This window comes from Bison bison, unplaced genomic scaffold (genome assembly GCF_000754665.1).
Source record: "Bison bison bison isolate TAMUID 2011002044 unplaced genomic scaffold, Bison_UMD1.0 scf7180017864105, whole genome shotgun sequence".
Classification (NCBI taxonomy): domain Eukaryota; kingdom Metazoa; phylum Chordata; class Mammalia; order Artiodactyla; family Bovidae; genus Bison; species Bison bison.
This window is the reverse complement of record NW_011494677.1, coordinates 3133295-3160170: the sequence shown is the minus strand read 5'-3', so window position 1 is coordinate 3160170 and position 26876 is coordinate 3133295. Positions and strand designations below refer to the sequence as shown.

The 26876-nt window shown below is 41.9% G+C and overlaps 1 protein-coding gene across 1 annotated transcript in view; it reads left to right on the top strand.

Annotated features, from left to right (window-relative positions):
• UNC5D (unc-5 homolog D (C. elegans)) overlaps positions 1-26876 on the top strand; it is a 284709-nt gene that overhangs the window by 158258 nt on the left and 99575 nt on the right. Inside the window, exons 6-8 of the mRNA XM_010838852.1 lie at positions 518-685; positions 2668-2832; positions 23188-23220. Of these exons, the coding sequence (XP_010837154.1) occupies positions 518-685; positions 2668-2832; positions 23188-23220 (366 nt within the window). The remainder of the gene's footprint in view (positions 1-517; positions 686-2667; positions 2833-23187; positions 23221-26876) is intronic.

Genomic DNA, 26876 nt, shown 5'->3' with positions numbered 1-26876 from the left:
TCCCCACACTTGGCTATTCGCAGTTCCTCTTCTGGCATATGAAATCCACCAAAAACAAACATGACTATTTGCTGAATAGCTCAGGTAATGGATAAGTGAAATTCCCAGCTATTGAAGTAAGCACTGCCTTCCACAGTAGAAGAGCCCTGGGATTGACGTTTGAAGCACTGAAAGTTAATAGAAATTCAGATGCTGGTATTTTCTTCTTCTCCTCTGGAATAGCAAGTGCTGTAGAAATATGTTGATGACTTCTTCCTCTGGTTCATCATTTCCTTGCAAAGTAAATTCTCTGTGTCCCTCCTATGGTCTACAGAAGAGTAGACTGGGAGGTGGAGACTAGATCAGCCCCACGGTTGCCACACAGTGGGGCAGCCAGTGAGGGTCCCCACTGGTCTCTTGGTCCCTAGATGCCCAACTCACAACACCTGGCAAGTGGCTTGCACATAGTAGGCAATCAGTAAAAACCTCTTTCCTTTCTTTTTTTTTTTCTTCTCCCCTCCCCATTTTTCTCTCTCAGTGAATGGTGGCTGGTCTTCCTGGACAGAGTGGTCAGCCTGCAATGTTCCCTGTGGGAGAGGATGGCAGAAACGTTCCCGGACCTGCACCAACCCAGCTCCTCTCAATGGTGGAGCCTTTTGTGAGGGAATGTCAGTGCAGAAAATAACCTGCACTGCTCTCTGTCCTGGTGAGATATGCGTAGATTTCCTTTCCCTTCTCATCCACCACCACGATCGAGCTGGTGTGAAGCGCTCAGTAGAACCTACCTTCCCAAAGTCAACATCTTCCAAGTTCTTAGAACAGAGCCTTTGTCTAGAGTACTGACACGGAAGTAATTGTAATAGCAAGAACATGGATGAAATACCTCTATGTGGGGGCATAGTTTTTCTCTTCATACTCAGATTACCCTAGACACTCAACATCAGTAAGCCAAATGTTTTTATGTATTTTTATACTACCAGTGTTTGATTGGGCCAAGCCATGCCCTTCTCTCCTTGGGTTCTCCCATTGTGTAGTGTTCATCTGTATAATAGGGTGTAGTGAATTGCCTTTGAGCACAAAACAGGTACCAAATACTTGACCTTTTATCATCAGTCATCATTCAACTAACCTCATCAGGTTTACCTTTGCATTTAAGACAATGCAATTGGCAGAGATTGCATCACAGCCATTTCTATTTTACATTTGGGCTATGATCGCCTTCCTTTCTGAATAGAGGCTTCATTTACCAAATATGGCTTTTACAAGTTCTTTTGCTCATCTTACTGGCTGTAACCCAATGTATACGATGAGAAGTAGATGAGCCAGAAGATGATTTTTTGAGTGGGAAGCATATTCTCCCACTGAGAAATAAATGGATCCTGGGTCTCACACGCATGATCCAACATTAAGTCCAAGGACACTGGACCAGAGACTTGTGTCTTTAAAATTGCAAATCTAGTACCACTCAAAGCTAAGGCGAGGCTTTTGCCAGTTGCCTGTGCTTGGAGTTTCATTTTGAATTTGTATTCAGTACACATTTATTGAGTGCTTACTATGTGCAGGTACTGTGCAAGACACATTTACACAAACAATGTCCTTTAGTTTTGTGTTGTGAGTTTTATGATTCCCCGATTGACAGAAATAATAAAGTCAGGCTAAGTGCTTGCTTAGGGTGGCTCAGCCAAAATGTTGACAGAACCAAGACAAGGACTCAGATATTTTGCTTCAAATTTAGTATTTTTATTTTACCCTATACTGGGCTTCCCAGGTGGTTCAGTGGTAAACAATCTGCCTGCCAGTGCAGAAGACACAGGTTCAAGTCCTGGATCAGGAAGATCCCCTGGAGAAGGAAAGGGCAACCCACTCCAGTATTCTTGCCTGGGAAATCTCGTGGACAGAGGAGCCTGGCGGACTACAGTCCGTGGGGTCACAAAGAGTCAGGCACGACTGAGCGGCTGAGCATGCACATGCTCTTGACTAGTCTCTCTAGATTAAAAATGGCAATATCTTCAATAACCCACATAAGCACGGTTGCCCTATTCCTAGGAGGTAGTGAAACAATTGCTTCCAACAGCTGCCATAATCTCTAGGGTTGTTTTTTAGTGGAATTAAGTTCAGTTTGTTCGTTTCTACGTACAGCAGCAATCTATGACCCAAGAGATTCTATTCATGTAAGTCCTGGTATCTTGGGGCTTGGCTGACCTGTTTTAGTTTAATACTATCAATATATATGGGTGTAACTTTTTATTATTGAGGGGCTTTTAGGACTTAAAGAGCATTTATTCTACTTTCTGTTCTAAACTGTCAACCCACAAGGAAGTAGTGATTACCAGTGGTTCTTGCACAGAGTGGATCTGTCCATCTAAGTGCACTTGGGCATAAAAGACGGGGAAAGAATGGATAATTACATGATTAGCGAACCTGAGGGCACGGGCAATTCACATGTTTGCCCAAATTCAGTAATTGGTCTCATCCTGCAATAGCAAGAGAATTACACCACTGCTGTTGTTCGCCTGTCTCTTTAGGAAAGAAACCATGGAGAGAAGATAAACAGATAAATTATTTTCTTTCTGTGGTGGTGGTGATTTCTTTAAAATCCAGCTCTAAGAACCACAGTGGCCTTGGGGTGAGTCTCCTGACAGCTGTCAGATGCAGTCTAACGATGGCTCCTTCTGTTTCCCTTTGAAGTGGACGGGAGCTGGGAAGTGTGGAGTGAGTGGTCGGTCTGCAGCCCGGAGTGCGAGCATCTGCGGATACGAGAATGCACAGCCCCCGCCCCGAGAAACGGGGGCAAATTCTGCGAAGGTCTAAGCCAGGAATCCGAGAACTGCACAGACGGCCTTTGCATCCTAGGTAAGAGCTTACGGTACACATCTTCTGTGTCTGTCCATCATAGGAAAAGATGCTATGATAATGCCAGGACCATTGATTCTATGAAACCAGTTCCCAGAAAACAAAATCCCCCAGAGCAAAAAGAAAACGGGTGGAAAGTGTCAAAGAGAAGACAAATAGGTCACTTTAAACATTGTTACCACTCTCATTTCCACCCGTGCGTATATTTACCGTGATCGTAACTAGATATGGTTGGGAGAGAAATGTGTTAGACTTTGGGGCTTAGCAGTTCTTTTCTTATAGGGCCCATTGTCTTTAGGTTTGGTGAAATTCCGATCTGGATCAACGTAGGCTTGTTTTTCTCCCAAGAATTTTACCAGACTCTAAAGCATTTTGTAATCCTCAGAGGCCACGGGACATGCAGTATGACCAAGGGACATGCGTTTTAACTGTTACCTTACAGATGGGGCACTGAGGAGGTGGCTGGGTTTGTCTCAAATTGGTCTGGCATGGCCCAAAATAGAATGCCCATTTCAGAACTTCCAAGCCTTTGTGTTATTCCTGAGGTTATGTTTTAACTTCTTCAAGTGACTGTCTGCCTGGGTATGAAACCATGGGAGGATTAAATAGAACCACACAGAGGTGAGTTTTAATTTGGTGGTATCCCTTACTAGCTTTGTGATCTAGGGGAAGTCACTCAACTGCTTAACTTCTATGAATTGTACCAAAAGTACCCAAAAAGTGCCTATTTTTGGTTATCTCCTGGGACCAGCATTAAAAGAATATATTTTGAATATTTCATGGCACGGAATAGGTGCTCGATAAATAGCAATCCCTTCTCCGCTTCCCCATTGAGATGTGCTAAAGGGTATATTGATTTTTCTTAGATCCTTCAAAAACAGGAGATTCGAGGTGTACCTATTCTTTAGAACTAGGTTGCCTTCTAGGATGATATCCAGCAAAAAATAATGTAGTTCAATAATTTGTCATCTTTTCAGGACTATGTGTCACTTTTTATTTAGGAAGATTATAGTATGAAGGAGGCATCTAAGTTGTATTTATTTTTCTGTGTCAATATGACTAGCTATGCTTGAAAGCAAGCCTCTACAAACAGTCATATTTTCAGAATAAGTCGAAATGGTTAATGCATTAGTTAAAATGATCAGTACATTGAAACAAGCGCTACCTCATAGCCCCATAATTCCTTTACTTGCTCAGTTCAAGTACTGAGTAATCTGTATATGTCAGATACAATACAAAGGTCTATAATTAAAGGGAACCAAATCATGGGCTTGCCTGGTGGCTCAGATGGTAAAGAATCTGCCTACAATGCAGAAGACCTGGGTTCAGTCCCTGGGTTGGGAAGATCCCCTGGGGAAGGGAATGACTACTCCCTATAGTATTCTTGCCTGGAGAATCCCATGGACAGAGGAGCCTGGCAGGCTGCAGTCCATAGGGTTGCAAAGATTCAGAGAAGACTAAGCGACTAACACTTTCACTTTCCCCCCACCATCTCAGTAGTGAAAGGGCCTTGCTCTCTAGTAAATATACCATCACAATCAAGATAGACAATGTTGCCGTTCATCCCCAGAGTTTGCTTGTGCTCTTCTGCAGTCATTTCTTTTCCCCTACCCCTAAGCACCACTTTTCTGCTTTCTTTCAATTGTCATAATGCGTTTGACATTCCTTCATTCTGCTGCACCTATCAGTAACTAACTTTTTATTTTTGTTAAATAGCGTTCCACTTTATGGATCTACCGCAATGCTTATCCTTTCACCAGGTGATAGGCATAGCGTTGTTTCCATCTGGGGGCTCCTATGAACAAAGCTGCTATGAACCCTTGTGTACAGACCTTGTGTGGACATGTATGTTCATTTCTTTTGGGTAAATACCTAGAAATGGGATTAGTGGTCCATACCATAATTAGGTATTTAATGATATAAGAACCTTTCTGAAAGAATTGTAATCGTTAAAATTTTTACCACTAGGATGTAACTGTGCTGGTTGTTCCACATCTTTGCGAGCACTTATTATTGGTCATTTTAAATTAAGTCATTCTAACGAATATGTAGATTTTTTTTTTATTGTAACTTGCACTTCCATAATGTCTAATGATATTGAGCAGATTTTCATTTGTTAATTGGTCATTTATCTGTGTTTGCTGATGAAATGTCTGTTCCATTCTTTTCAAATATACGGTGACAACACAAACTCATTAGCAAGAGGTTTAAGGAAATGTGTTTCTGGCTACCCTTGACCACCACCAGATATATCTGAAATATACCTTTAAGTTGTGACTATTTCTTGACATGTTTCTTAACATTGATTAGGACTATAGTTAAGACAATAATCTCATATATCTTCTAAAAAGCCCTTGACAGCATAACTGTGAGGCTACTGGTTATAGTTTAGATGATCATTAGATACTTTTGAAATACTAGAAATAAAAAATAGAAATAAGAGAATACTGATTGAAGTATTATAGAGCTATTATAGTACATAGTAATAACCTTCCCTGCCTGCCTGCTCAGTTGCTTCTGCTGCTGCTGCTAAGTCGCTTCAGTCGTGTCCGACTCTGTGCGACCCCACAGACGGCAGCCCACCAGGCTCCCCCGTCCCTGGGATTCTTCAGGCAAGAACACTGGAGTGGGTTGCCATTTCCTTCTCCAGTGCATGAAAGTGAAGAGTGAAAATGAAGTCGCTCAGTCGTGTCTGACTCCTAGCGACCCCATGGACTACAGCCCACCGGGCTCCTCCTTCCATGGGATTTTCCAGGCAAGAGTACTGGAGTGGGGTGCCATTGCCCTGTGGTATCCAACTCTTTGTAATCCCATGGACTGCAGCCCACCAGGCTCCTGTCCTAGAATCCTGTCCAGGGGATTCTCCAGGCAAGAGTACTGGAGAGGGTTCCATGCCTCCCTCCAGGGGATCTTCCTAACCCAGAGATCGAACCTGTGTCTCTTATGTCTCCTGTATCGGCAGGCAGGTTCTTTACCACTAGCACCATCTAACAACCACCAGTTGGACTTGAGCTTAGGGAAAATTCTATAAATGTCAAGCTTCAACCTTCGTTGACTGAAATTTAGAGTTCCTGATTGAAGACAGACAATGGTTAGCTCCAAATGTGAGAAAAAATGATGAAATATGTGAATATTATTTATTTGTACTTATATTGTTAGCTGAGTAAGAGGATTCTGACCAGTCCAGATCCCAGTTTTAAAATCTGAAATATTGTATTCACCAGCGTTCTCCAGAGAAACAGAACCAATATGATACATACATAAGATACAGGATATACACATACATATATAAATATATTCATTATAAGAATTGGCTCATATTATAGAAGCTGGCAAATCCAGAGTCTGTAGCACCAATGTCCCAGTTCAGAAGCTGTCAGGCAGGAGTCTGTCTTACCTGGGAAGGTCAGGCATTCAAATGATTAGGTGTGGCCCACACAGAGTGTGGAGGGCAATTTGCTTTTTTCAGCCTGCTTATTGCAACTTTTGGCAACCCACTCCAATGTTCTTGCCTGGAGAATCCCAGGGACGGGGGAGCCTGGTGGGCTGCCGTCTATGGGGTCGCACAGAGTGGGACACGACTGAAGTGACTTAGCATAGCAATGCAACTTTGGTCTCATCTGAAAACACCCTCACAGACTAATGTTTTACCAAATATTTGTGTACCTGATGGCCTGCTCAGGTTGATACATGAAATTAACCATCCCAGATGCATGTGTACCTGTGAAGTTCCAAAGCCTAGCTCCTTCCTTAAAGCCAATCAAGCCGAGGTTCGGGCAGTTACTTTGTTACTGAATGAAACCCTCCTGTGAACCTGGGCCATGTGTGGTCTTCTGTCTTACATGTGCAATTTAATGAGTATTCTGTCTCCATTTCCCAGTAGTGGAAATAAAATGAGCAGAACAGTGGGCTTTAGAGTATGTTCAGCCTTGGAGGTGGGGAGCTCTGTTAAATCCCCTCATGAGTTTAAAACGCTATGTAAGCCTTTTCTTTCTGTTCAATCTCTTCGTTCCCCTATTCCCTTTTCTACTTAAGAATGGGTTTGTCTAGCATTCTTTGCCTCTGTCATATGCATATTAAGATGTCTGTCAAACATGATCAGAGACTCTTGATGGTTACAATGACTAAGCTTTTTGATGGAAAAATTGAAGCCTGTGAAATTGTAGATGTGAATGAGATATATTTATACATCAGTGGGAAAGGAGTGTGTTTCTAAGAGCCTAACACTGGGATACAGTCTGCCCTTTAAGACACAGAGTGGGTCCCATGTCAGCAAAGATGAAGCGCATTTGACTGTGTCTGCAGGAATCAATGAATAGCAGTCTAGTTAGATGGTGCCAACATTACTCTGTGCTTCTGGTTGGTACTCTGCTGAAGTGCTCTTGGTGAAACTAGCTGTGCTCTCGGGATGGAGATCCAATGAAGGCTGGGTTTGATTAAAATAGCATTTGGCAACAGCTCTATGGAGCAGTCACTTTGTGAAAGATCTGGGTCATGTTCCAATTGGGGAATTTCCTTCATTTGATTTTTTTTTTTCCCTTTATGCCAGACACAACCCTGAAGCAAGTCCTCAATTCCCCAACTTCTCTTGGCAGTTTCACAGTGACATTGCTTGGCTCTTGGATGACCTACAATTCTTTAATTTTTACTTAGCTCTCAACAAAGCATCTGGATTTCCTTTATTTCCTTTATTGTCCCTGAGAGCTGCATTTCTCCTAGAGACAGAGCTGCCAGCTCTGAACGATTGCTTTAATACTGGGGTATGATTGTTGCTTGGTCAGTTGTGACTGAGGCACAGGACCGTAGTGTTATGCTAGCACAGATGGCCACACCTAAATGCTCCCAACAAGGAAATAAATGCCCCAAGACTGGGAGGTTAGGCAATTGATGCCAATAGCACTGAGTGCGAGGTTCCAAATTGCAAGCATAAACTAAGCATCCAGTGCCTTTGTGCTGGAACTATTCTTTTCCAGGAAGATAATTATGTAGAATGCCTGTCGAGAGATGGGAACTTGTGGATCCATGTTTTCTAAGCTTTAACCTCAGAATCAGGTAGCTTTCTGACTGTGGTCCTTTCCACTTACTGAACTTAGCTGCTTCTGTGCTTGGAGGATCACTGGTACGTACATGTAAATGACATGTGCATTCCTCATCGGCAGGAACAGTAGGGTGAACGTGGTGGGGTGTTGTGTTTGAATTGGAGACATAAGGGGAACCTGTTCCCCACACTTTTTATTCCAGCAGATAGAAAACTAAAGGCTTTGCCTTCAGAAGTTTAAGTGAATTCGCTTCAGACAGGATTAGTGCCCAGATGGGCGGTGATGATGAACCCAGAGAAATGCCACAGGGGCCTGAAAAAGAAGCTTCGTGGCTGAGCTACCTGGTGGCTAATCCGTCCTTCTTGTCAGGATGTGAGATAGGTCAGTTCAACATTGACAGTTCAGAAACAGAAAGAGCAGCTACACGGTGCTTTGTTTTCATTTCTGATGGGTACGCTGATAAGAAAAGTTGGAGTTGACGGTTTGGAAACCTCATCAAGGATAAAGACATCCCATACAATAGCAGATTCAAATAAACATCCCCAAGCTGCATCTCCAATCTATCCACATTGTCTGTTGAGCTATCTACTTACATGACCGAAAAGGTGAACCTGTAATCACATCAAAGGAAAGGTTGCTTTGGTAAGCATTTTTCCCTTGGATCATTCTAAACCTCATTGTTATCCATTACAGTAATTACCTGGGTTCCTTCCCTGTATTTTCTAGGGCACTGAATAAGAAAATGTTCATTCCAGAGTTGGCTGAGTGCATCTGAAACAACTCTTAGTTTTTGCTGGTGGTTTACCGAATGTCTGCTTTGTATATGGGATTATAACAGATGGACGTCCCTTTATTAAAACAAAATCCACACATCCTTTGGGCAAAGAGTCAGGACTCACAGGACTCATTCTTCAACTTTTTGTTGGATAAGTTCATGTTTCAGGGCCCACTGCACTACACAGCTGCCTGATTGTAGTATCATAAAATTGTAGTATCACAAAATTGTAGTATCACAAAAAAATAAAACTGGCATCAGCAAGATAACATACTAGCACAGTGCATTAAGTCGTCATGAAGTTTCCTACTGCTTGCTAATTCTCCCAAGGAGTTTTAATATTAAAAGCCCATTCCCATTCCATTTATAGTATATAGTAGGTATCCCTTTTTACATAAAGATTTCTCCTAGAAATACCCAATAACTGCCTCTGTGCATAACAAACAATTGATTAATTCAGAGTTGTCTTTATGTATTCTGCATAGAAGATGCAGATATAATATTGCACACCCACAGGAGTAATAAGAATGTAGATTTGGACACGTATGGTATCATTAGCAGCTTAGCCACAGCCTTCCCCCAATGCCCCAGTAAAAACTCTCCCACGATGAGACCCAGTAAGAAGACCAGAGAATAACAGTCTTTAATGAGAAAGACTGAAGTGGCTCATAACTGAAGTTTCCCGTGTGCTTAATTAAAAAAGAAAATAGAGATAGCCTAATACTCACGTGTCTTAGTGAAGGCATTTTTAAAAGATTCTACAAGGCTAAAACTATTCTATTTGTGCCTTATGATAAGAGGACCTGAACTCAAGTACCACATCCTAAGTGGACCTGAGCATAAAAAAGGCAAAAGAATGAACCATATACAACAAATCACTGTAAAATGTCTCTGCTTTGTTATCCACCCACTGTGGATTTTCTCCATTTATGACTTGTTAACAAGAAGATAAAGACATCTGATTGTCTTTTTGAGCATAATCCACCTTCCAAATAAGGATTGATCTTCATCCGTTGGCCAATGATTGATATGTATTTAGTAAACTATTTAAAAGAAAAAACAACCTGGCCTCAGGCGTAGAAAAAGAACTTATGATTACCAATGGGGAAAGTGGAAGAGGGATAAATTAGGAGTTTGAGATTAACATATACACACTACTGTATATAAAATAGATAAATAACATGACCGACTATATAGCACAGAGAAATACAGTCATATTTTGTAATTACCTCTAAGGGAAAGAATCTGAAGAAGAATATGTATATATATGTATAGATAAATAGATAGATTCAATCAATTTACTGTATACCTGAAACTAACAAAACATTGTAAATCAACTATACTTCAATTAAAAAAACAAAAAACAGTGGCCTTTCTTACCAACCAGTTCTGAAACAAGTACTTAAGATGCTTTTTGTATGCAGGAAATGTTCATGCTGTCATCACTTTACTTGATTCCTTCATAAACCGGTGCCACACATACAGAGTCATAACAAAGTAACCTACTTAAGAACTTCTTTCTCAGCTAATACACATCAGCGCAATTGGTCCGTTTCTTTCTTCTGCTTTGTCCTATTCCTATCAACTACCCCCCGACAAACATATTTTAATATGAACTTTTACACTGTGCTTACATTCTTTGAATGTGTTTGGACAGGAAGTACTTTGTCATGCGACAGAAACATTTCTAGAAGATTGTTTATTTGACACATCTTGTTAACTTTGTTCATTTTATGGGAGGAATTGAAATAAAACACTTCCACTGTAAATAGGAAGGACTTTTGAATTAAATTTGGGCAGCTGGAGAGCAGGATACATTACCTCCAAGATCACATTACTCAGAGAGGGTATACACATCACCAAGAAAACTCAATAGACAGACAAGAAGGGATGCCCATGACAGTGTGAACTGGAGGCAGAAAACCCAATAGAAAGCTTAAATACATTTCTTCAGGAAGTGAAATTTTAGCCACAGTCGGTGGGCATACAAATTCATGACAAAAAAAAAAGAAATATTTGGTAGATGGCATCCCCAGAGAAGGCACTGGCTCTGAACTCAGGATGTGAGAAGGTCCAGAGGCTGAGTTGCCATGAGGGCTGGCCAGGGTGGGCCTGGGTTGAGCTGGCATTGAGAGCAAAGACTGCAGGGACTTCAGTGTCCTCTGTGGTCCTGAGTTGAGATGCTCTCTTTCTAAAATGTGAAAAATGACCATGAACCTAGAAATGAAAGAAATGAGGGAGCTGAGCCTAAAGGATTTGAACATTCATCCTATAGATAGCAATCAGGTCCAAGAACCTGGGCTCTGGGGTCAGATTGCTTAAGTTTGAATTTTGGTTGCTAGGCTGTGAGAAAATTTCTTCATTTCTCTAAGCCTAAATATACTCATCTAGAAAATAAAAGTTATAATAATGCCTATTGGGACTTCCCTGGCAGTCCATTGGTTGGGACTCTGAGTTTCCAATGCAGGGGGCACAGGTTTGACCCTTGGTGAGAGAACTAGGATCCCACATGCCCCATGGTTCAGCCAATAAATAAATAATAAAACCTTCCGTTAAAAATAAAAAGTATTAGTGCTTATTACAAAGAGTTCCTTTGAGGAGGAAATGACTTAATCCATGCAAAGTATTGGATATCTACGTAAGTGCTCCATTTGTGTAAATAATAATGTGTGTGTGTGTGTTCACATTATTACTCTAGTAATGGGATTCTTCCTGTTGCAGAAAAAGTAGGTTTTCCATTTTCTCCAGAAGTATTGACAAATGACACTGTAGATATTTTGTTAAAACCTTTCCTAATACATCTGACTAATATTTCTTTGTAGCAACTAGTTCTGAGTGGTAATTTGAGACGTGCTGTAAGGAAACAGCTTACAAGAACCCTAACAACATGGCATCAAACCAAAGGGTCAGCATCCTTTCCAAGAAACATCTCATGAGCATTGGGTTGGCCAAAAGATTGGTGGAACCTTTTGGCCAACCCAATAACTGAATGAACAGCTCTTGATTTTCCAGTCTTCCTTTGCAGATGGGGTTTAGTTCTAAGGAAGAGACAGACCAGGTGATCTCTGAGGTCCTAAGTCCTAAATTCTGTGATTCTAGTTAAAAATAACTCAAGGTGAATGCCCAGGAGAAAGGTCTCGATGATCCCCAAGTGAGAAAATCATTCCACATTATACTGACAGTTTCTCTCGTGTTATGAAATAGATGTGTCCTAACAATTGTGTTAGAAAATAAATTTTTATAAAGCAGATTCTAAGTTGCCAACACACACTTAAAATTCCTTCCTCACTGGGGGAAAATAAATCCACCACACACACTACTGGACTTTACAGCAATCTACGGATTCCAGGGTTATCCTCCTGGTCCAGTCATTCTGGATCAGTGATACTTGTTACCAGTCAGCATTCCCCTTGCTCCTTATCCCCCCATCCCCAAATTAGCAGTTTTGCCCTGTTTTTTGTTTTGTTTTTAATATGAAGTAGAGGGACTTTGCTGGCAGTCCAGTGGCTAAGAATTCGCCTTCCAGTGCAGGGGGTACCAGGGGTTGCATCTCTGTCGGGGAGGTAAGATCCCACAAGCCTCATGGTCAAAAAAAAAAAAAACATAAAACAGATTTGCAATATTGTAGCAAATTCAATAAAGACTTTAACAATGGTCAAGATCAAAAAAAAAAACTTTTAAAAAGTTCATTTAAAATATATAGATCATATTTTTCAATAACTAATGCTATCCAGAGTCCCTTATGGTCAGGAAGTTTCCAAAATGTAGGCTTCTGTCCTATCAAACAAACTCTCTCCACTTCATTAGTTCTGTGTATTCCAGACCCTACCTCTCTCTGCAGTATATTTATTTAATCAGGGCTCAACAAAACCCTAGGTAAGAAATATTAGTCTGGACTAGAGAAAGATTTAATGTCTGAGATCATAGAGTGGACCAACCATAAAAGAAATGGCAAGAACCCAATCAGGGAAGTGATTTAAAACAGAGTAATCTACTCTTGTAGAGAATTCAGTGCCCTCTGGGGTGTGCTGAGCAAAGTGAATTAATATAGACAGAGGAAACGTCTTTGTTTTGATCCTAAGTTTCCTCCTTAAAGTGACAAATTAAATCCATGTGTGTCTTCAAGAGCACTGAGACGTGTGATCAAGAAAATGACGGTGGCATGAACATCACCAAGATGCTTTATCATTAACCCTGGCCTTTCCCTTTCTCTGGAGAATTATATCATCCTGAGAAGAGCCCGGGGCCTACCCCCTAACCCCTATCCCTAACCCTAGCATGCAGGGTTAGCATGCAATGGAATAGAAAATTACCATGATCATTTATAAAGGGTCAAATGATCATGGGGTAGTGAAAAGGGCTCTGAACTGGGAGTCAAGAGTCCTAGGTCTTACTTGTTTTGTTAAGTAGCTTGTGGCTTTGACAGATCTCTCTCCATCCCTTGACTTGTGTCCATAACTATCAGACAGATGTGGGGCGGGGGGTGGGGGTGGATTTTGAGCTAGGTGATCTCTAAGATTGATTTCAATATGAAAACTTGATTCTAATTTTCCATCTTAAATGTAGCTTTCCTATACATGTGTGTATGTATATGCAAATGAATTTCATCTTGTATACATGTGTACATGTTTTATACATCTATATGTATAAGATAATAAATACCACTGCAGGTCAGTGCTGTCAGATATTTGCTTTTTACCAGTTTTGAGGAGATAGTCTAGTTCAATCACACCTAAGATTAGCATTTGGATGATGACCATGCAGGCTGATGAGGGGACATCTTTTAGATCTGAAATCAAGGTAACCCCTCTCCTATCCACAGCAAAGTGGATAGCCAAATTGACAGCCTCTTCTAGGAACTGAGTCATCAAAGCAGGTCTCTAGCATCTACTCCATTCTCTTCAGTGAGAAGCTACAATGTCTTAGGAAATCCTGCATAAAGTAGGAAATTTGGAGACCCTGACTTTGTGATGCTTGTAATTGAAAGTCCATAAAAGGCTGAGTAGCACTCATCCATTCAATAAATATTTATTGAATACCTACCATATTCGCTGGTGGCTCAGATGGTAAAGAATCTGCCTGTAATGCGTGAGACCTGGGTTCAATCCCTGTGTGAGGAAGATCCTCGGGAGAAGGGAATGGCAACCCACTCCAGTATTCTTGCCTGGAGAATCCCATGGATAGAGGAGCCTGGTGGGCTACAGTCCATGGGGTCACAAGGGGTCAGACACAACTGAGCAAATAACACTTTCACCATATTCCCTTTACTGATCCAGGCACTGGGATGGAAATGATGGAAAATACAGACTCTAGGTGCAAGTAACTTAGAGTGTGGGCTTCCCACGGGACTCAGTGGTAGAGATTCCACCTATCAACGCAGGAGACACAGGATATGGGTTCAATCCCAGGGTTGGGAGGATCCCTTGGGGGAGTCCATAGGGTTGCAAAGAGTCAGACACAGCTGAGCACACACGCAACTTAGAATGCCGTGGCAGGTACGTGTATGGCTGGCGGAAGGATGAGGAAGCTTGAAAGCGAAAGTGACAGGTGCTCAGTCATGTCCAACTCTTTGGGACCCATGGACTGTACAGTCCATGGGATTCTCCAGGCCAGAATACTGGAGTGGGTAGCCTTTCCCTTCTCCAGGGGATCTTCCCAACCCAGCGATCCAACCCAGGTCTCCCGAATTGCAGGCGGATTCTTTACCAGCTGAGCCACAAGGAAAGCCCTGAGGGAGCTTAGAATAAATCTACTAGTCAAAGATTCTCAATTCACAATTTCTTTTCGAACTTTTTTTTTTTTTCCTAAGAGATGACTGATGGCCTATATATATCAGTTGCTAAGTATTTCTTTAGCAATTAGTGAATAGCCATCATAATAAACACCCTCCCAAATCTTACCACCACCCCTAATCCATTGCCTACACTGACCTCCCTGTGACCCAGCAACTAAAGGGACCAACCCAGACACACCATGACCCTATGTCCAGGCTGGTGCTTATTCTGATAGGATGCTTTCAAATGATTTTTTAAATAATTTGAATAATACTATTGCCTGACAGAAAATGGTCACCATGAAATTAATCAATAATTTATCCCCTTAAGCTTCAGTTACATACTCTGAACATTTTTGTTTAGTTTTCAGTGAATGCGCACGTGTGTGTATACACATGCATATTTTTCTGTTGTGGATGGGAGCAAGGGAATCAAAGCAAAATTTATAGGATGAAAAAAGGATTTTAATATGCAGCTTCCCTTGGAGCAGAGTTCAAAACATCGCCCTTTATCACTTTGAGGCCAACTGCTGATAAGAAAGTGTAGACACGTGCTTAAACGTCTTTGCAGTGACCCCAAAACATGTTGTACTCTGTATATCCAGCACGAAAACATACTAACTCACACAGAATCAGTGGGAATGGATAGGACTTTATAACAGAGGTGGTAGGAAATTTGGAAACTGAAATGATTTAGTTCAAAAATGAAATATGCAAATGCTCCCTGGAAGTACAGTCATTATGGATACTTATTTGTCTGAGTTTAGGAAATACAAAAGATATTCCTTAAAGAGATGTCAAATTTGAAAAAAGAAAGAGGGAGGAAGACAGTCACTCATGGCATATGAATCTTGTGCTTCAGCTGGGGTGCGATTCTGGAAGGTCTTTGTCATCAGAAGTCACATCCATGAACTGTTTCTTAGAGTACTCAGCTGACTTCCCCAAATTAATATGATGAGATCTTGAACAGTTCTTTGGTGGAAAATATCAATAGAACTGATGTTCATTCATTCATGTACATCTCAAATCTTACAGGTTTTTATTCAGGTGAGGGTTTTTGCCATTCCAGTCCTGGACTTTTCTCTAATTACCCAGCTATCTCTGAGGAAGCCAGCAATTCCTCTAACAAGACAAAACCACCTGGGACAGCCTGTGAGGACTCTCTCAAAACCTCCTATTGTCTATACTTGTCCTACCTGGCTGGATGTGCTCAGAATGCACTTTTTAAATTTTCATTTTATATTGGAGTAGATTTGGTTAACAATGTTGTATCAGTTTCAGGTCACAGCAAAGTGATCTGGTTGTATATATCCATGTATCTTTTCTTTTCCAGATTCTTTTCCCATAGGGAGGGATAAATTGAGAGGTTGGGATTGACATATAGACACTGCTATTTGTAAGATAGATAACCAAAAAGACCTACTGTATAGCACAGGGAACTCTGCTCAAGAGTTCATTTTAAAAGGGGCAGCAGATCTTATGATGGTCTGTACAGGCTGGAGAGTGGGGAGAAGAAGCAAGAATTGAACTAACTGAAGTAACACATGGGGTAAATACAGTCACCGAAGAGTTCTTTCTGAGCAGGACCTTAAAAAAAGAGAAAAACGCGAAGTGGAAATTAAGAAGTGAAAAGAGCAAAAAGAGAGACGTGCTGTGCTGTACACTCTTGTAATTTTGCTGTGTTTCCCATCACCGGAAGAGTTGAAGAGTTTCAGGGTGTTTACAAGAACTGGTGATGTGTTCCTACGTGTCCTAGAGCCTTAGTGAACTTCCAGCGTCCACAGGAGAATAAAATAGAATCTCTGCTTGTCATCTTCAGGGTCTGCCTGAGTCTGCCTGACACACTCAATCGTGATGATATTGCCAATGCAGAGCAGACCTCGTGTTTATCCAATTATCTGCCAGTAATAACAAAGCAGGTCCACCAGATCCTGGGATTTCCTGCAACTTCAGAGAGCATAACACTGCTTCTTAATTAATGTCTTTGAGGAAGACAGAAAGCATGTGGAAATGAAGCACAGTGATAATCAATAACTTCTTTTCCTCCAATCAGTAATCAAGCAAATAGCATGTTAAAAAATTTTCCAGCATTCTAATATGAATATATTCAAACACATAAGAGTCTGTATCACCTAGATTCTACAATTAGCATTTGCTGTATTGCTTTGGGCTTCCCAGATGGCACGAATGTTAAAGAACCTGCCTAACAATGCAGGAAATGCAAGAGACTTGGGTTCAGACCCTGGGTCGGGAAGATCCCCTGGAGGAGGGCATGGCAACCCACTCCAGTATTCTTGCCTAGAGAATCCCATGGACAGAGGAGCCTGGCGGGCTACAGTCCATGGGGTGACAAAGAGTCGAATACGATTAAAGTGACTTAGCATGCACACATGCATATTGCTTTATCATAAACCTGTTCCTCTACCAACCCATCTTATTTTTGATACATTTCAAAATAGATTGTAGACATAGGTACATTTCACTCTTAAACACTTCTGCAAGCATACAATTGATTAGAGTTCAATATTTGTTTCATAGTCTTTTTGTTTAACTTTTTATTTCACACTGGAGTATAGCTGATTAACAATGCTGTGATAGTTTCGGGTGGACAGCAAAGGAACTCAGCCATGTATATACTTGTCTTCATTCTCTCAAACTATTTTCCCAACCAGACTGCCACAAAACATCGAGCAGAGTTCCTGTGCTATACAGTAGGATCTTGTTGGTTATCCGTTTTAAATATAGCAGTGTGTACATGGCCACCCCTAACTATCCCTCCCCTCCACCCATCCCCGCTGGAAACCAGAAGTTTGTTCTCTAAGTCTGTGAGTCTGTTTCTGTTTGATAAATAAGTTCATTTGTATCATTTTTTGTAGATTCTGCATAGAAGCACTATCACATGATATTTGTCTTTCTCTGACTTACTTCACTTAGTATGATCATCTCTAGCCCCATCCATGTTGCTGCAAATGGCATTATTTCATTCTTTTAAATATGATTTTCCTCTTCAGAACCCATAACTAATGGTGATGACAGAAGTATAAAATCAAATGAACACTTATGAAGTACTATATTTTGACAAACCTATGCTTGGTATATTAGTGACGTTAAGTAAGATAAACTGTCCAGAGAAGGGAGAGATGCCTTTGAACAGAGTAGTAATCACCAAAGATTTCATGAAGGAAGCAGGAACTGATCTATGCATTGGAGACAGGACATGTTTACGTAGGAGGTTTGGAGGGAGGAGGGCATCCAGAGGCAACAGCTTGGATAGAAGCACTGAGAGTTCATGGATTGATCAGACGAGAACATGGATTTTTCTTGAGGTGCGGTGGTAACTGAGTCATATTTGGTGGGGTGGGACCAGTTGATAGAAAACCATAAAGGTAGGCAGATAAATTGGCCACAATTCGGAGGCAATGTAGATTCATGGTAGATTCTTGCTTAATGATGCTAGAAAACTATTCCAGCAAATGAACTAGCCAGAGAGAATGGGCAAAGAAGACTGACTCTTCCACAGACTTTAGAATTGGCGCTAAATAATTTGTGATTACAAAGATTGGAGGGTCAATTAAAATAAAATTGAATTCAAGACATATGTTGGGGAGGGGGATGGTGAAAAAGGCTCCAAAGCCTTCATCAATCCACATGGTCAATGAAGAAGGAAATAATAAAAGTGGTCTTTGAAGATGAAAACAGGGGGCATGTCTGGTTTAGTGAAAAGAATGGTGATCATGAGCTCTAATGACATGTGTCAGCTGTTGCCCTGAGGAGAGAGATATGCAAGGGTCTCTCCTGGTGGGTATTTGGTCCACACAGAGTGGCTTTGATGGCTGAATCTCAAGAAATGTGTATGGTGTACAAAACCCATAGGAGCCAATTTCAAATAATCACAAGACACAGGTTTTGAGGGCAGCCCCTTGCCCAGTCTGTGGTTGGAGACTGAACACTCCATCCGCATCTGTCATCTTGCGACATCTCCACAGTGTAATGGTCCACAAACCCACTCTACACACATGGCATCTCTCCTCGGTCTTGCTTGCTCTGATCTGGAGGATGTGGGCTACACATAGCTGGCCATGTTTGTTCCCTGGCAGAGAAAGGATAAGACTGGATGTGGGTGGATAGGTAGGTGGGAAGGTAGGAATGCAACCATAAATAGCTTGTAAGAACAATGGATACCATGGAAATGCTTTGGGAGCATCCTGTATAACAAAGGGAGCCAAAAATTAAAGAAAGGTGGGAAAGAAATAAATCACCACCAAAAATAAAGAGGTAGATTGTTCTCTCTCCCTCTCTCTGCCTCTGCGTCTCTTTCTCCCCTTCCCTTCCTTTCTCTTATGTATAAATATGCATATACACCTCTACACACATACTCTCACCACACACATAGTGAGACACAAAGCAATATTTGCAATACATCACTGAGACAAAAGCAGGCTGCAGAACAATATATAAAAGACAGTTCCATGTCTTTGAGGGTAAAAATGATCAATTACTGTCGATCAATTTCATGTGGTTTTCTGCTAATATATGTAGAAGCATCTATGTGTGCATATCATTTTACACATATAAAATCACAAGGGAAAAAAGAGCTTAGACTTGTATATATCATTTAGCATAATGGTGGTTATCTCTTGATGGTGGAATTAGGCAGGGTTTTCTTGCACTTATCTATTTTTTTTGATATAATAACTGCAGTAACTATAAATAAAAAAGTTTTGAAGAAAGCATAACAATTTAAAATGCTATTAAGAAACACTTTTTTGCATCTTTAGCTTTTACATCTTTAGCAAAATCATTAGAAGACTGAGTTATAATTCCTTATTATCAATTTCCATTTACCCAGAAGATATTCTTGGTGTATATGTTAGACCCTGTGAAAACTGGTAGGATTTCCCCAAACCACAGATCAGCTGCCACTGGCTCAGAATTACATTTCTCTGCCTCTAAGATCCTTCTGGACCCATCTGTACACTCCAGCTGCCCCAGAGCCTCTTAAAGAGGCAGAGAGGAACCAGAGTAGAGTACACAGAGCCTTGGATTTTATTAGGAAGTGGGGGTGCCCTCAGTAATCACAAATACACAAATCCCAATTAATTAGAAGTTCTTGGAGGATGGCCCAGGCATGGGCATTAAAAAACAAAAACAAAAACCTCCCAGATAATTGTAATGTGCAGCCCATGTGAAGAACCACGGCTTTCATAGATTAATTTACTAAAGGGGTCATTTGAACCATGGCCTTGGAGAGAGGTGAAATTAAAACACGATTTGGTTGACCAAGGCCAGTAGCTGCGTGGCCCTGAGCCTTGTGAGAAAATGATTATGCAAAGAGAATGAAAGGACATGACCCGTGAGGTGGGCTGTTCTTGCATAACACCATGAGGTCTGGGGGCGGATAGTGGGGAGCCCTCGCTGGAGCTCACGGTAGAACAATCTCTAATCAGACATTTCAAGCTAGGAAAACGGTCTCTGAGAGCAGCTTGCTGATGAGATACTGGCATTTCACAAAGTACAGCAGAACCCAGTGTTGATGCTGATGCCAGGGGACTAAAGCCCTCGTGGGCACCAGTGACTTCCAACCTTTCCCATGAGAAGATGCAGGCGAACACATGTGCCAGATCTTAGCATTGTCACCAATGATAGAGAAGCAGCCATTTGAACACTTAACTCTGTTTCTGAAATTCATTTTATGTGGATTTGTATGGAATGTCTTTGGTAGTTATTCTAAAGATTTATAGGGGTGGAAGCTAGGGCACATGGAGGTCTTCTCGTCCCTGTCCTTTTTATATATCAGAGTAAAGTTGCAACTTGCCCTTGGTGCCAGCAAGCAGAGGCCAGGAGTCAGCACACATTCCTTTTGTGTTTGGGGGTTTTGGGTTTTTTGGCTGCGCTGGGTCTTAGTTTTGGCATGTAGGTCTTCGTTGCAGCATGTGGAATGTTTAATTGGGGCATGTTGGATCTGAGTTCCCTGACTGGGGACTGAAGCTGGGATCCCTGCATTGAGAGCGCAGAGTCTTAACCATAGGACCACCAGGGAAGTCGTTAGGCACATGTTTCTTGATGTGTTCAACTACCCCTGAAATTCACTAGAGTTTCTGACTTGGAGCTGTGCCTGGTTCCCATGCAGCAGCACGTGGGTCACTTGTGTCCTCTGAACGAGTATGATGATCATATTTATAAAGTTAAAGTTATAGTATTAGTTATAGTATTACTTATAAACTACTATTTATCAATGCTAAACATGTGCTAGCCCTCTGCTTCATGGCTTCCGGGTTCTGTTCAATCCCGGGATCCAACCTTTAAGAACCTTATTTCTCCCACTTTACTGTGGGGAACACTGAGGTCACAGAGATAGATGAAGACAACCTCAGACTTCTGATCCCGAGAGTCTGCACAAATCCCACTGCCAATGATGACGACCCCAGAGCTGGAGGTTGCGAGGTCAGAGAACAGTGTGGTCCTCTGTCCAGGGTCCTTAGCCTTGGAATTTTCATCCCCAACCACACTTCTCATTTTTCAGAACTGTACCAGGTAGAACCACCCCGTTTTTGTTTTTGTTTTTACAGCTATATTCAATGTATTTTTCCTAAAAGTAGTTATATATCTCACCTGTTTTTAATCGATTTTCATTTTGCTACCCGGCATAATCTTCATTCCTGTGGTTTAGTGGGAAGAAAATACTGTTAAGCGCAGCCAGAGCTCCGAACAGCTGTTCTGCATGTCTCTTTGAGTGGCCCTAGCAATGCCTCACTTTCAGATGTCTCAGCCTTGGCCTGCCAGCAGGGCTGTGCCCATGCCAAATGCTTTCCGATAGCGTGCAATAAGCAAAAACTGAAGTCAGGTTAAAACCACCAAAGTCGTTTTATTCTGATTCTTGAGTGCATTAGCATCTGGACCTTGGGAGTTTCCACCTGCTCTCAGGAAAACTAATATGGCATTGAATCTGTGCAGTCAGGGAAATGCAAGCTTTGGGCTTAAAGAAACCTGACTGTGTAAGAATCTGATCATATCAATTTAAACAAATTATCTTTTGTGAGGATTTTTTTTTCAAGATTTTTTTGAATGGGCCGTTTTTTAAAGTCTTTATTGAATTTGTGACAATAATAGTTTCTGTTATATGTTTTGGGGTTTTTTTGGCTGTGAGGCATGTGGGATCTTAGCTCTCTAACCAGGAATCAAACCCACACGCCCTGCCCTGGGAGATGAAGTCCCAATCACTGGACCACCAGAGAAGATCCAGGATTTCCTTTTTAAAAAAGATTGGCCAGAAATCACCCTTAGTCAGTGAACTGTCCCCTTACTGTAAAACAAAACAAAACAAAACAATGGTGGTCCATTTGCAGAAGTAGGATTTACACACAACTTTTAAAAGCTACCTCCATCACAAAACAGATGGCAAAATACACAAGAGTTGTATCTGAAACACATGGCAAGGGTTTTCTGTCAAAATCAGTCTTTAGGGCAGGAGCGGGCTAGGGTAAGAGATATTCCGTGAAGGATTTGGAGCCTAGCTATGACTGTCTGCCTGGGAGGGGTTAAGATGCAGTCAGCCAGATAATATTTACAAAGTTCTCAGATATGTAATGTGTGAGATTTGATTCCGTTCAAAACATAATCCAGAATGACAGTGTCTCACCCTGCTTGGCTTGCCTTCAGGCTAACAGGGGAAGGAGAGAACCCAGGGTGACCTTTCAAGGTCCCCTACTTGATGGCACTCTCTGAATGTTAGCAACAGTCCCTGTGCTTGCCATCTGATGGGGTTCCATCGACACCCTAAGAAGCCACCGATGAGAAGGGTGACGCACCCTGCAGATCCTCTGGAATTTAACATACAGTCTGAAGTGTAGTCTTCCTGGGTTTCTGCCTGGTGGTAGAGTCGTGTTGGCCTGGGATGGGACCAAGGGCAGGGTAGTGGTCAGTGGAGGGACTGTGGTGTAAGGCAGACAGAGTCCCAGGCACCGTGTCTCCAAGTGATTTGCAAGATGACTGCGAATTATTCAGTGATGGAAGATGGCAGGAAGATGGTGGATGAAGAGATGTGAAAAAAATATATGGATAAATATAAGGATAAATATGTCTAGCTCACTTTAGAAAAGATTGAGTGTCTCTTCTCTGTATCCATCTCAGCTGACCACTGCCCTGCTCAATACCAAGATCAGAAGAACACCTTTCCATTAAGATCATCCGCATTTTAACAGATAATTGAGATCTGAAACAAAACATAATTTCTTAAAAACAAACCTTCAACACACTCACTATACCACATCTATACCCAACAAGAACAGGAAAAAAAAAAAAAAAACCAGCAGAGTTTGGAACTATTTACCCAGGCCATGGTAACTGCAAACCAATGCGGGATCCCTTTAAATATTTATTCATGATTCATTTTTCTACCATCATATGTAGTGAAATGCATTCCTTACCTGAGCAGACTTCTGGCTGGATATAAAACAGGGCAGGCTGCAAGCTCACTGCTCTCATCATGCTGATAAGAATCTGGCAAATGCAACAGAGAGAAACTCTAGTAAGCCTGAGGGAATTTTATTTTAAAAGAATGAAGCAATCATCCTAGAAAAAGTACTGCCAAAGAGAAAAAAATTTTTTAAATTAGAATGAAAGGGAAAAATAGGAACAACATAATCCATAGTGTCTGCAGAAAGAAAGTGTTTCCTTTACAGAGGTAGACGTGAAGGGATATAGAATATATATCTGCTCCGTGTGAATTTATTAAATGCAACTTTCTTCTTTTTTTCTCTTTCTTTTAGATAAAAAACCTCTTCATGAAATAAAACCCCAAAGTAAGTTATTTTTCCTCTTGCGGATATCATTTGTTCTCATATTTGCTGCTTTACTGTTATATTTGTTTAGAAGCCAAACAGAATTGCAGTTCCTACGAAAGATCCAGGGCTCTTGGGGGGAGGTTTCTTCTTGTTGGGTTTGGAGTCACGTATCAGAGGTTAAAATGGAAAAGAAATATGCACACCCCTCCCCTCCTTCAGATTAAATCTCTGCTTTGATTCTGTCCACTGGTAGCAGTCCATTTCTCTACAGATGTCATCTAGGACTCTTATTTCTGAGATTTATCTCATTAAAATTTATAAATATTTGTCAGTACAGGCTTTCACAAGAGCAACCTTGGACAGTAGCCTGATTACAGAACTTTCCATCTAGGAGTGGAAGGGGGCAGGCGCCTGAGAGATCAACCCTGAAATCCATGGCAACTGATTAGATTAAGAGCCACAGTGAAATAGCCAGGAATTGAACCTAATGGGGGGGGAGGGGTAGATGCTGGCTGGAGCTCTCTGTCTACTGGCTTGCTTCCTGGCGAAGACTCTGCCTTCCCTCCATCTTGGGCATCTACCAGATTTGGGGAAGGAGCACAGCTGGAATGATTGGCAGCTCCACCTTCAGCCTCACGGTGCTCAGACCTGGCTGAACTTGGGGGCCACCTGGAAGCCTTTTATAAATCCCAGTTCCTGGGTTGTCACCCCAGGGAAATCACATGAGAAGAGATTTAGAACCCAAGAATCCTCAGTTTTAAAAGCTCCCTAGGGGATTTCAATGTGAAGCTCAGATTGAGAACCAGTGTCTTAAAAAAATATTCTCAAAACTTAGATAAGCAACCACATGCATCAGAATCTTGGGATATGGTGGAAGCTGGTTAAATATGACCCTCAAAAAAATAGAACAAATTAATCTGAATCCCCGGTACAGGGTCAGGGAGAGCTCTTGAGAATCTACATTTTACTATGTTCCCCCAGTGACTCTCAGAAATATGTAAAGTATATCAGGGTGTCATATAGATGTCAAAGTCCACCTGGAAGGGCATCAGCAGTATAGCTCTTAGCAATAGGAGAGTTTGGTTTGTAAAGCTTGTGAAAGATGTTCTTGACTAGTATCTCCCATTTTAGTCTAAACCGAACAGCTTTTGATCTTTTAAATCCTAGGGTATTAAAATTCAAATAGCTTGGGAGACTTAACAGCTTTTATTAGCCACCTTCTTTGAAAGAATTAAGACCCCTGAAGATAGACAGAAATTGGTATCCAGGGAACAAGGGTCAGGAGGCATCAGAGAAAAAGATACACTAAAGCTGTGACGTTCCTATTTCAGATGTTGCTCCAGGCAGGCTTGAGATAGAAGGGTGCCATGACTTCCAGAGTCGGAGAACTCCGCCAAACAACAGAAACAAGCTTTCTTAATTTGTTTTCCCTAGCATCTGCTGCCCATGGGCAGCGGCTTTTAAGTCATGCATGGTGGATTTGGAACTCCATAGGAAGATAGACGATGTGGAACCCTGGTTGTGTGTTGTGTGTGTGTGTGTGTGCGTGCGCACATGTGGAGAGAGGGAGAAGGAGCAGGTCGATGAATATTTATCTGGTCAAGACCTCAGGGTTTCCCTGGAGTAAGTGGAATCCTTCACCAATGCCTCCTGATCATAGAGTGCCCCGCCCCCGCATCCCCTGGTCCCCATGTCAAGCACAAGCAAAATTATGGGTAGCCATGTGGCAGCCAGTATGTGTGTATGTTTTCAAAGATATTTTTATTTTATTTATTTCGTGGCTGTGCTGGGTCTTCGTTGCTGTGCACAGGTCTTCTCCAATTGCCCGTGAGCGGGGACTACTTTTTAGTTGTCCTGAGTGGGCTTCTCATTGCTGTGGCTTCTCTTGTGGCTAAAGGGCTTCAGTCATTGCAGCTCCTGGGCTCTCGCACACAGGCTCAGCAGTTGCCATGCACAGGCTGAGTTGCTCCGTGGCATATGGGATCTTCCCGGACCAGGGATTGAACCTGTGGCTCCTGCACTGGCCGGTGGCTTCTTTACCACTGAGCCACCAGGGAACCCAGCATGTGTATTTTTTAAAAATTAATTTCACGCTTAGTTTGTGAGTCCAGTGCTGTTCTAATTTGGTTACATCTGTACATCCAGCCATGAAACCCCCAGGAGCTATTTCTGGCCCTCAGGGACTTCCTGAATGAGTTTTTGCTTGGGGTTCTCACTCCTGTACACCGTGCTTAATTGGTGGATACTGCTGCAGACTCGCTTAAACTGTTTTAATTTGTGATTTTCTAAAAATAAAACCTTAACAGAATCAATGTGATTGCAGAAGGCTCCCAGAGGCACGCGATCAGGGTTCTGGAGGCTGCGTGGTTAGGAGTGCATCATACAGAGGCAGGCTGCAGTTTTGTTTGGTGAAAAGGGGGGCTTCGTCGAAGACTCCATGAATCATCACTGATGTAAAATCAAAGTCAATTATGAAGATAATTGAGAAACAACCTTTCCCTATATATAGCCGTGCACGTGATCCTCTGCAAGGCGGGGCGGGTGGAAGCCATCTCTCAGAGCCTCCCGCACAGATCCATGTGAGGCAGACTGAGGAACCGGCTCTGAGTCGTGGGGAGGTGTGAAAAGAAAGTGAAGTCTGAAGGTATCTGTTGGCAAATCATAATGACAAACTGGGGGAAATCTGTGCTCGGCATCGCTCATGAAAGCACTTATTGTAAATGAGATAATTTAATCAATTACGTTTCCTAATGTACTAAACCGAATGTTTCATTTTCTGCTTCTGCACATCTTAAATTATCTTCAGGTGCTTTATGAGATTTAATCATAGTTAATAGAAACTTCATTACCATCAAATGTGCTTTCAATAAATGTTGTGTAACAATGTCAGGAAGTGCAGTAAAATATAGTAGGTTCTGAATGGCAAACACGCACCCCCGGAGTCAGGCTGAGAAATGGTCACATGCATACAGTGAGACTCCTGGAGGCTTGGGAATGAGGCTTTGCTAAGAAGCTCCCCAAGGAGCAGCTGGTTCAGCAAGTTCACCTTAGGGATGAAAAGGAGTCAGGTACCCCCCTAGAAAACAGCTCAGAATGTATTCTTTCTCTATCTCCTTCCCACGTAGTTTGGTAACTAATAGAAACACACACTAAGCCCAAATCCCATTCCCTGGTCAATTACCTCCAGGATTTTGCCAGTTGAATGTCTCCCATTTACCCAGATCTCAGCTTTTTCAAAACTGAATGCGTCCTTCTCTGTCTCTGTTTTTAACCCAGGCCTCCTCCCATCTTCTCTCATTCAGTGAATGCTGTGCCTTCAACTCGGTAGGGTCCCACACCTGCACAGCCACCTAGACTGCTGTCTTTTTCCTCTCCTTTCTCCAGCTCAGTACTCAGTGAATCACCACCATCTAACCATTCTGCCACGCAGATAGATCAAGTTCACCAGCTCACTCCATTTTCTGTCTTCCATACCCCTCCCTCCATTCGGCATCTTTTTATTGAGTATCCCCCATGGGTGTGGACATGTTCTAGGTGGTGGAGAATCAGTATTGAGCCTGCCAGATACAGCTTCTGCTCCCATGAAGCCTGCAGATCTAGTGAGGGAGATGGAAAAAAAACACAGAAAATTATATATAGAAGGCTGGGTTCCATGGAGGTGGTGACAAGTGTCA